The following is an 11,366-nucleotide window of genomic DNA, read 5'->3' as shown; positions in this document are numbered from 1 at the left end:
TATATATTTATATATGTTTATCAGCTCAGTTGACTGCGTTATTTGAAACTTTCCATTTTATTATAAAAGTGTTACATTTATATTTCATCACGTGAACGCGAAATGTGCATATATACGTCCGGTATAACAACATTTTCAAATATTTCAGAGAAAAGCTTTTAGATTTCATGATTTGTGCCCTTAATTATAATCAAAATCGAATTAAAAAAATAAAATTAAAATTAAATTCATTGAAAATACTTAAAAATATGAATTCGGAACAAATATATCTCGGACATATTTAAGGACTGGGAAGACGAGACGACGGGCTTAATTAACTTAGCGGTCGTTTATTTACTGGTCAGTGTTATCTACAGTGATTTATTGTAAAAGTAACAATAGTCGTGTATAAGTTAAAACGATATCATACATATTTACAGATTACTGCTCGATACGATCAATCGCGTGAGAGGAACGTCGATTATTTCCCGTAAAAAGGAAAAAAAGAAAAAAAAATTGCTACAAGAAAAAGGACTCTTAAAAAATTCTCCGCGATTTGCTTCATGGTCATACAAATCTCGAGCCTTTCCGTGCGATTAATTACGATATAAAAATTCTACGACAAGTGACACACGATCGAGGTCGATCGTCGATCTTGAGTCACTCGCAAGATCAGTTTTACTTATCTTGTTTCATTTATCCTAGCTTTTCTTCTTCTCTTCTTTTTTTTTTTAATGTCAGATCGATCCAACGTTAACACTATGATCGATTCCGATCAATTCGTCGTGTATGAGCAACGATGATCGTTCGATTTAAGTAACGATCAAAATATGGAAGTTCGGGCAATTTCACAATAAGCCATCGCGTACGGCGTTTAATTCGAATCGTTTCCCTTCTATTTTATTATGGGCTGGTTATCGAAGAACCATGTCAAGGAGAAACATTATCGAGGATGGCTCAGCTTGAAATTTCGCTTCTAGTTAGAGATGTAAATAGAAAAAAAACAAAATCTTTTTTCATAAAAAACGGTTTTTTTAATGAAAAAAAACCACATCTTTTTTTCAAAATTTTGTTTTCTTTTCAGAGATTTAATATCTTTATATCTTGATTACTGCAAATTGATTTTTCATTATTTTTAACTTTTTAGATGATAGATTTGAATTAACTATTATTATTTTAAATGTAGTTCGCATTCCAATCCTATGGAATGCTATATATGTAGTTATGTAATTACTATTTTTAATTAATAAAAATTTTTGTTATGCGTGTAATTGAAAATTATCCGAATCATGTCGACTTTGATGTAATTTGCCACAAAAGTCTCATTAATCCATTAAAATTACTTTCGAAAAAAAAATAAATTAAAAATATAAGAAATTTAGTTTTTTTTTATTATGTTAACAAAAAACAATATAAAGAAAAATAATGTTATATTGGATTAAATGGAAATTTCGTACCGTTTTTTCGGTCTTCATCTATTAGTAAAAACGGAACAAACTTCCCATTCAACCTAATATTTTAAAAAATAATGAAGAAAAACAAGATTTGTTTTTTTTCAATGAAAAAAAAAAAAACATTTTTCTCAACTGTTTTTTTTCTATTAGAAAAAAACCGTTTTTTTGCATCTCTACTTCTAGTAATTATTCGCTAATCTACGACCGAATAAGTTCCTATCTAATCTCTGAGCTCTCGTCGTCTCTCGCCTCTAGTTCGGATTATGTACAACATTTTTTCGGGATTAAAATGTTTCTCTCTTTCCTATTATCGACATTGTAACCAATATTTTCATATACGATCCATCTAAAAATTATTTTGCGCATAATTGCTGACAAAATGCAGCAATTTACAAAAAAAATCTCGTTTCCCAGAATTATTCAAAAAAAATTACTCGCATAAATCTAATTTATGAGATTGTAGTTTCTATTATTTTTATAAATGTTATTTTTTTATAAAAATTGTTTCGAATAATCGAGAATATATTTTACAATATTCGGAAATCATTGACGCTTATCTCATATCTCTCATATCGAGTTTAAATATTTTCCTCTGCTTTCTGTTATCCTGCTCATCGTATTTCAACTCTTTCGATCTCGCTCTTTTTACTTACAGTAGACTAACCTAGGAATTTGTTCTAAGAATAGTCCTAGTTCTGATTCACCGGACGTTTTTCTACAGTTCACAATAATTCTAATTGCTATAGAAATTTTTTCTCTTAATGACGCCCGAAACTATCTTGACGTTCCCGGAGAGCAATTAACTGCTTGTTTGAAAAAGGAAGAGATATCTTAATTTTTGATTAAGATATTCATTGTCGAACTTTGTTCTTAATGAAAAACGAACACGCTCATATCGATCCAGCGTATGAATGCGTTCACTCAAAATTATAAAAATAAGATCAATGTTCGGTTACATTGACATTAAATTGAGAGCTTCGTTCAAGATGTATGTTTAATAATCAATGCAATGTTTTGACAAAAGTAATAAATATATCGATCGATATCTATTCGATTGTGCCTCAGCAGGGTAAGAAAATAATAAAATCGATAGAAAAACAAAGAAAAAAAATAATAATAATAATATCGCATTATTTAATTATAACATTATAAATAAAAAACCGTGACTCGAAAAAAAAATTACAATTCTTCTTCTTCGAAGAAGAAGAAGAAAGTAAGAAAGCAAAGAGCCTTGCACAAACGATCTCACAACACACCATCTTTGTGCTCTCGCTCTTTATTTAAATAACAAGATTAATTTCTCCCAGATTTCTCGTTCTCGAAAGTTTCTCCAAAGAGACGCGCTGCAGGAGAAATAACTTTAATCGCTCACCGCCTTAATCCTGGAACCTCCATCAATCCAGAACCAGATTCATGTCTTGCGACTTGGTCTCCGTATATTCAGTATAATGAGCGAACGCCCTCTCCCTCTGCAGATCCAGGTGATTCTTCATGGCAACGACCGTGGGATGATGAGGCGGTAGCCCCTCGTCCTCGACGAGATATCGTAAAGCCTCGGTGGCGCAAGCGTCCCATCCGGTTGCCCAAGAGCCAGGATCCTGCTCCTGTTGGCTACCAAAAGACCTCACCGCCTGTGTAGCTCCCGGATCATCTGTCCACCGGCAACGATCGAGGCTGGTAAAATCGAAAGATCGACTGTGTAGCCCCTGACGATCATGACGAAAGTTTCCAAAGTTTCTGAACTTTGTAAAGTTTGCGTTCTGCTCGTCGAGATTGTCGAAAAAATGATCGCGATCGAAATCGATGTCGCTCTGATGAACAGACGTTTTCGGATGGTCCACTTGATGATCCTGAAGGCAACCACGGCCGAGATAACTCGTGTTCTGTATCATTTCCACGTTATGAGTCGAGTCTGGATGCGCAGCTCTATTGCTAGAGGTTGAAGACTGTTTCTGAGAGTACTTGAGTTCCTGGGCAAGCGAGGCAGCGAGCTGATGAAGTAACTTGGTATTCTCCGTCTGCTCGTCATCGTCCTCGAGCTCGTCGATGTCCACCTCGACGCCTTCGTCTTCCGATGACGACAGAAGATCCTCGTCGTCGTCTTCGTCCATGCCTAACAACGTCAGTAACCTCTCGGCGGCATCTACGCAAATTGCAAACGGCCTAGTTATCTGTTAATGCGAAGAAATTGCCACGAAGATTAAAACAAAAGTGAAAACTTTTTCGATAAAGAGGAAAATGCCGACTCTGAATAGATAAAATATCTATTGGAAGAAAACTGACAAAATAAATTCCAAGACAATTTGCAAATCTCTAAAATCATGCAAAATATTAAGAGATTAAAGTATAATATATTGGTCGGAAAACAAGAAAATTAAAAGGGGATATTAAACCTAATTTTACTAGAAAAAATTAAAAAATAACAAGGTAGTGTCATTTTAAAATTAAATATTTCAATTTTGCTGAAATTCATTTATTTCTTGACAATCAAAAAAATAATAATTATTAATTTTTCAAATTCCATTTAGGTTTATTATACCCAAAAATGTATTGGCAAAAGCAGGCCCATTTCGAAACCACCATGCCATCAAAATCTATAACTCCGTCAATTTTACGAATTCTTCGATAAAAATTGAAAGACATTCTTCAGACATCATCCTTTAAGAAAATGTGAAAAAATCGATTTTTTGGCTTTTTAAAGTAGACTGGACCCTTAAGAACGTTATTTTTAGGAGAGACAGGGAAAAGTCTGTTTCTGGAAATGATGGAAGAATTCACCCCGCGCGAACCACGTCGAGTCACCGGATGCCGGTATCGAGATACGAGATACTCTCTCGAAAGAGATCAAGATGTTGCAGATTCATCGCGCTTGATGTTGAATCGACGACAATGACTGAAGAAGAAGCGCCGTCATTGTAACAACCGGACCGCGCGCAATTCGATGAGCGAGTCCGTCGCGAGGTCGACGGCCCGGTTCTGCCCGGACCTGTGGGAATCCTGTCCCATAAACGTCCCACGGGAACTACCTGTCGTCCGAAACCCACACCCCGCGTAATATCCGCCGCCCTGCGAATCGTCCGAATTTCGCACGAGTCTCTCCTCTTTCTCATCTCCCTCGTTTGTGCGCGGTATGTATGTGTGCCTGCGTGTGTGTATGGGCATGTGTGTTATAAATGCGATATGGCACATCGACATCATATGTGTGTGTGCGCTAACACGCCGTTCACACACCATCGCGAGAACGGAAAGGTCGTCCATCGAGGGTAAGTTGGAGATACCTGTTCCTGGGAACTGGAGCGATTTCGATCGGAAGGTGGCGATCGATTAAATTGTACGTTCGGGGACGGATAATAAAAAAAACATAATATATCAGAGAGGCAATTAAGTTATAATTACGAAGATTATTTAATCAAAGATAAGGAGAGGGAATAGCGCAAAACAATAAGGTATATATATGTATTTTAGAGGAATAGTGTTAAAAACCTTGAAATATTTAACGCAATATGATTGATTTAATAAATATTAATATAAATACCGAATTAAAATTTGAGACAATAAAAAAAAGATATACAAAAATTTTATTAAAAAAATATAATCTCCAGCTTTAATGCTCACAAACTTAACATGTAAAATTTGATTATTTTATTTTTAACAGTTTTGAATTAATGTTCTGATTAATAAGACGGTTAAAATCGGAAGAATGTACGTGTGCTTATACATATATGTATATCTCTAGATTATTTCCATATTTTTTTCTCGACATTGCAAATGTGTTCTATCAACGTTTTTCAAACAGTTAAGCATCGTACTTGTTCTCTCTTCTTTCTTGATGCTAATAGAAAAGTCTGGACCAGTCGCGAGAGCGAGTTCGATGATTTTTTTTTTCAGTCATCTCTCTCTCTCTCTCCCTCTTCAAAAGACGTCAATGCGACTCTCTTTGCCGGACGTTCCCACAGGGATACCCGTATTTAAATGCCCTGTTCTCCTATAGTCTACGAGACATGTAGCGAGGTTGGACTGGATTGAGTTAGGTTAGGTTAGGCGACGATTTAAAGGGACTGAAAGGCGCCTAACGAACGAACCGTTTATTTCTAGTCAAAAAAGTTATAAATGGACAATAGGGTATAGTAAACTTTGATATCATGCCACGGATATTACCACCAATTATTCCAACAACTTATTGAATATTGTATGTATGTATATACGCATGTACGTATTGTATATATATATAAATGTGTATATTCTATTCAATGATTTACATAAAATATATAAAACATATATATTTTGCTTACATGAGACAATAATTATTTTTAACCTGTAATATTGTTTCTCAAATACTCGATGTGTGTTCTCTATACAGGCGAACCGTGACTTACAGTTAGAAATAAAAAAAAATAAATGTCTTTTTTTCATAAAATACGATTTTTTCTTAAAAAATGAACAACTTCGTTTATTTCAAAAAATTTTTTCATATATATATTTTTTAACATTTTTACTATCATTAAAGAGTACCGATGTCTCTTACACACAATTGATTTCCTCCATCAATTCATAAATATAAACATCTTATAAATTAAAAACGAATCTTTTTATCTTTTTATTTTAGCTTTTTAAAAACAATTTAATGGATTAATTTTTATTATGCAGAAAAACATTTTTATTATGCATTGAAAATTATTTGAATCATATCGTATTTTTTGCCATATAATTTGCTACAAAAGTCTCATTAACCCGTTGAAATTACTTTCAAAAAAAGATAAGTTAAAAACACAAGAGCTTTAATTTTTTTATTATATTAACCAAAAATATACAAAAAATAATATTATATTTACAAAAATTATAAAAAAACTAAATTTGTTTTTTTAATAAAAAACATTTTTTTTTTTTATTAGAAAAAAACGATTTTTTTACATCTTCACACACATAGCCATAAAAACTTATTGTACTCGATCGGCAATAATGGCGTAATATATCGCCGCTAAAACTATGTGTGGATCGACTGTTATCGTGACCAATCAATTGGCATCTCATCGTGACGATCGTAAATTTATTTACGAGTGACATTACGATTTATATTGTTCAACGATATCGCCTGAAATTGCTCCGTCGAGAGAGGGTCATAATTCTCGTCGGTGAATAGAAATTCCTGTAGCTGCGCGTATACAGAAAGCCGACATTAGCATAGAGAATTCATATATTTCAGAAGAAGATCGGTGAGACGCAAAGTTATTCCACCGAGCAGTAGCTGACTTATATTCCGTGATTAATGACATCGACCTAATAAATTTTAATGGCTCACTCGTTTCGCGAGTAAATACGGATACAAAGTTGCGCGGTTGTACACCGGCTATCACCGAGCGATATCTACGTCATTTGCGCCTTATTAAAAGTTTTTAATCGAAGCGACTCGCAAAAGATTGCATTCCCGTCGCGTTTTCTGGCGAATCATTTTATCGTTATGAAAATCTCCCAACTCGGCGAGTTAATTGGATTGGCTCTCATACAAATAGAAGTAAGTTTCTTTACATAAAAAAGTAAGAAGTAAAATTTTAAGGCTTCCCCCCTCCGAAGAAAAAGATGTTTTTGTGTAGGATTTATTCTATGATCTATAAAAATTATTATATGTTAAAATGTGCAATAAGATTTTATGTAAAAACAAATTCAATTAATATATTTTGATGCTATTAAACGACTAATCCAACAATTTTTTCACAAAATGACAACAACTCTCTAACATTTCATTAACAAAGAGAAATTAATGCGGCTATTCTCACGCTCGAAAAAACCGTTGAAGGAAAACGGCAGAATCCAACGTTATTATAAGAAACACCGGTGACTTTTTTTTATGTATATATATAACGGGACGCGAGCAAAGATTTTCTAGGGCACGAGAATATCGCTGGGGCAGGTATATGCTCCCTTACGACGTCGTAAAATATTTCTACTTTGTGTTCGAGACTAAAGAGAGAAGGAAAATTTTCCGTATTCATGGGTGATTTCAATTTGTTCCATATTACGATGGAATTTCGCAAAGAGGACAGTGACACATAGCAGAGATATACATGTACTTTATTACGTAACTGAACAACAATGTAATTAGGAACGACAGGGGAAGAGCTGACGCAATGCGTAAACGTAATTATCTTGTTCGGAACTCGCATTTTATGCGTGATTCATTTATTAAAGCCCATATTATACACGTTATTTTCATTCCGGCATATAAATCACACAAGCGAAAAATAAGAAAAAAATGCAAATATGTTTCTGAAATTCTAAATTCTTTAAAATAAATAAAAAATAATTTTGAAAATAGAAAATAATTTTGAAAAAAATAAAATAAAATAATTCATGTATTTTGAATTACGATTGATGATTTGCTCATTCCATATTTTCAGTTTTAATTTACAATAACTTTTTTCGATGATTTAATTTATATTACAATTTTTCTCTACTAAGGATTTCAAATTTGAGGCTCGGGACATCTGGATTTAATATGTGAAATATTACAATATAATATAATTAATAAACGCACACGCACTGTCAACCGCAGTAGCTCATTGAACGGCCTTTCTATGCTTCAAGTTTTCGGATTTTTTATTTTGGAACTTGCGCAAAAAAGCTTTTAATTTAATAATTTTGGAATTTAATAGCTTTATAATTATAGGCAATTGTTGTTAAAAATAAGATGTATCAAATTATCGAGAAGCGGATACGTATTTGAATAATTCGTATTTAAAATGAATTACCTCGTATTGTAGGGGAATTATCCGTAATGTCGGTAGCCAGATCAACGAAATCCTCCAATCCTCCGCCATCTCCTCCGCAATCCATCATCGTGTCCTGCGCAAAAGAATATAGACAAAAAGAGAAATCTACTCCGTATAAAGTGTGTTATAAAAGTCGAGTTGAAAAATCAATAAAACAAATAGATAAAATCTATACATTTATCATCACTTCGATTTGATTGCAATCGTATTGTCTGAAGCGAAACTGTCAGTGGAAAAAGAAATTATCCGTAAATTGTTTCCAGAGAGTCGCAGATCACTAAAACGTGCCTATTCGCGGTTTAATCAATTTCTATATGTCACGATTAAATTGCGAGCACGTGTGGAATTCAATTAAAATATTCAAACAAAATTTTATATCGCGGTAAAATATTATTAATGGTAAAATAAGTAATCACAATAAAAAATATGACGTGATGAGAAGTATAATAATTAAAAAGCAGTTAGAATTTTGCTAAGAAAATGTTTCCAAAATTCAACGTAATCGTCAATTTCGAGACTTGCAACGCGCCGTGTCGTAAATTATTGCAAACCAGTAACTACAGCATTATTAATGGCGTCACTTATATAACTTTCGCGTAATATTGCACGCATTAACGATGCTCGGAGTTGCCTTCAAACCGTCAATTTGCCGCGAAACTTAATAATTCGCAAGGAAACGCTATTAGTCCGTTCGATCGAGAAAGGCTTTCCCCAAAATAATTATTGTTCGCGATCGCATATAGGAATTGCGACGATTTCTCTCATCATCGATGATCGCGAGTTCTTTGATCTTAAATTTACCAACTGCACGTTAAATGTTAAAATGAATCAGAATAAAAATAAAGACCTTTCTTTATCTCTTATTTTATTCCAAAATAGATTTATATTAAAGTTCATTTTCACTATCTATTATAAAACATTTATTTATCATATATTTATCCCTTCATGAATATTCTAATAAGCAGCAGTTACGTAACACACGTATAATCTTTGTTACATCAAGCTTTCAACTATTAACAGGATTCCTCAACGTGTTCGTGCAACTCTACACATGGCACATTTCCAGCAATAACCATAAACGGATTAACGGTAAAAAAATCGCCAGCACTTTCACTCGGGCTTTACGCGGCATGTAAGCATAATAGAAATTCTCTTATAGAGGCAATATATTCGGCTTTTTTCTAACGATTTGGCTACCGACCGGCCGAGAGACAGGGGTTTACGATCGACCTTGGCTCTTTATAAGATATCCGAAATTTTTTGTCTCCCGAGTCAAAAAAAATACGCAAGCAGGTAAACTGTAATTGCTTATCCAGTGACCCAGTGGCCGAGGCAATAAACGGAAGAGAAACGGAACCGCGAACACACAAGGCGAAGACAAATAATTGTATTGTATCGTAGAAATGTAGAAGGAGCGTGTCCGTTTGTATCACAGGAAACATACGAGAATCGATTCCTGTACAATGCTTAAGCTCAAGACATCAAGGTTACGCAAGAGCCGTCTCCTCTGGAAGAAAAGGAAGAAAATTGAAAAGGGTTTTTCTGGCGGGAAGAAACTAACTCTTGCCCCGACGAATTTCCTCAGGGACGGGTGAAAGCGAGAACGCACTTGTGAAAGTTTGCGGAATGGAAATTAAAACGATCGCGCCGCCGGTCGTGACGGAAACTTAAAAACGGAAATTGCATCGGAAATAAAAGAAAAAGAGATAGAAAAATAGGAACGCGATCAAAGTAACTTCTGCGCGATCATTGCAGTTCTAAACCGAGTTCTACTCGATAAAATATAAAGTATGGTTGAAGTACGATATATGATCGCGATTAAATATTCATCGCGTAATTAATATTCTCGACCTATATACATACGATCGACGACGATAGCGATGTTGCACGTTTCCGCGATAATAGGATGAAATTATAGCTTCGGCTCGCAACAATGTATTTAACGCACACACCGGTTCGTATAAATTAATATGCATTACCCGAGATTCCACGCCCAAGTCATTCTAACGTCGATTAAGATCGAAAAGAGCGTACTAAAAATATCAAACAGCGCTTCGACCGACTTCGTCTCATTCGTTGCGTGCTAATTATCGCCATTAATGGAAAATAGCTTTAATGATGAAAATTATGGTCATAACTTAATACGTTCGAATCGATATATTCGCGGCTTCTCGTCGCTAATTGCTTCGATATGGAAATAGATCGTAAAACGAGCCTGGATATTCGAACTTGCGCGCGGTTGATCTGTGTCTTCGCGAAATCAAGGAATCGCGATATAATCGACATATGCAAACGAGAAGTGAAAACAAGATTTTGTATTGTGTATAAATTTTCGCCGTTAAGGCTTTCTCCGGATCGTCGAGGAGATAATCGGACGGGAAGGCTAAAATATAGCGAATGCGAAAACTCCGATAACGTCTTTGTCGTTTGATATTCTTTCTTAAGTCTCTTTGATTAAATCGACACGCGCAATAAACGCATGCAAATTCGGATTCGGTGCATCGCGTTCGTATTATTCTGCATAATCGAGGCAGCCAAAGTACGCTCTAATCGATACGCGAAATCGAAGAGCGTAAATAGATCTCGAGACCGTATTTTCTCTCTCTCTTTCTTTTTTTGCAGTTCCGAAGCTTCGCATCAGGAAGGTAAATGGACCAATCCAAACGCAAAGTACATTTGCGATGCATATTGCCAGTTATCCAATCGTGTTTGGCCGATGTATGCAAATCTTGGACAATTCGAAGAAAAATTTATTTACTTTTGTAGCAAGAAACATGAACGTGCTTTAATGAGCTTGCGCAATTGATACACGGAAACGAAAACGCACAACAAACTACGGACGTCGCCCCTTCGTGACGGCCATTCGGATATTCGGGCCATCGATCGCGAGTAAAACGCGAATGTTTAGTTAACGGGTCGCAGACACGCCCGATTATCTCCGGCCAACTATAGAGAATAATCGACTACAGTGATTGTATTACGACAAAAAAATATTTGAGATATATGATTGTAATAAAACTTGAGAAACATATAAATTCAAAAATTTTTACATCGGCGCACTCGGAATTAAAATTATATGTATAAATAAAAATTAATTAATTATACAATTTTCTATTCTATATTTTTGTGTCTTCTTTTTATTAAAATCTCTCGCGATATTTAGTTG

At 34.7% G+C, this 11,366-nt stretch overlaps 1 protein-coding gene across 4 annotated transcripts in view; it reads right to left on the bottom strand.

The window, feature by feature from the left end:
• Positions 1-312: 312 nt before the first annotated feature.
• Positions 313-11,366, bottom strand: part of LOC115246142 — a 20,356-nt gene continuing 9,302 nt past the window's right edge. For 2 of the 4 annotated variants that reach the window (XM_029824781.1, XM_029824780.1), the window contains exons 2-3: positions 8,180-8,273; positions 313-3,576 (exon numbers count right to left, since the gene is read on the bottom strand). In XM_029824781.1, the coding sequence (XP_029680641.1) occupies positions 2,828-3,576; positions 8,180-8,273 (843 nt within the window). In that variant the 3' untranslated portion in view covers positions 313-2,827. Of the gene's footprint in view, positions 3,597-8,179; positions 8,274-11,366 lie in introns of those variants that run through there. The other 2 variants (XM_029824783.1, XM_029824782.1) reach the window with 2 other exon arrangements.

The sequence above is a fragment of the Formica exsecta genome, unplaced genomic scaffold, assembly GCF_003651465.1.
Source record: "Formica exsecta isolate Colony F162 unplaced genomic scaffold, ASM365146v1 scaffold139, whole genome shotgun sequence".
Taxonomy (NCBI): domain Eukaryota; kingdom Metazoa; phylum Arthropoda; class Insecta; order Hymenoptera; family Formicidae; genus Formica; species Formica exsecta.
This window is presented reverse-complemented; position numbering and strand designations above follow the sequence as displayed.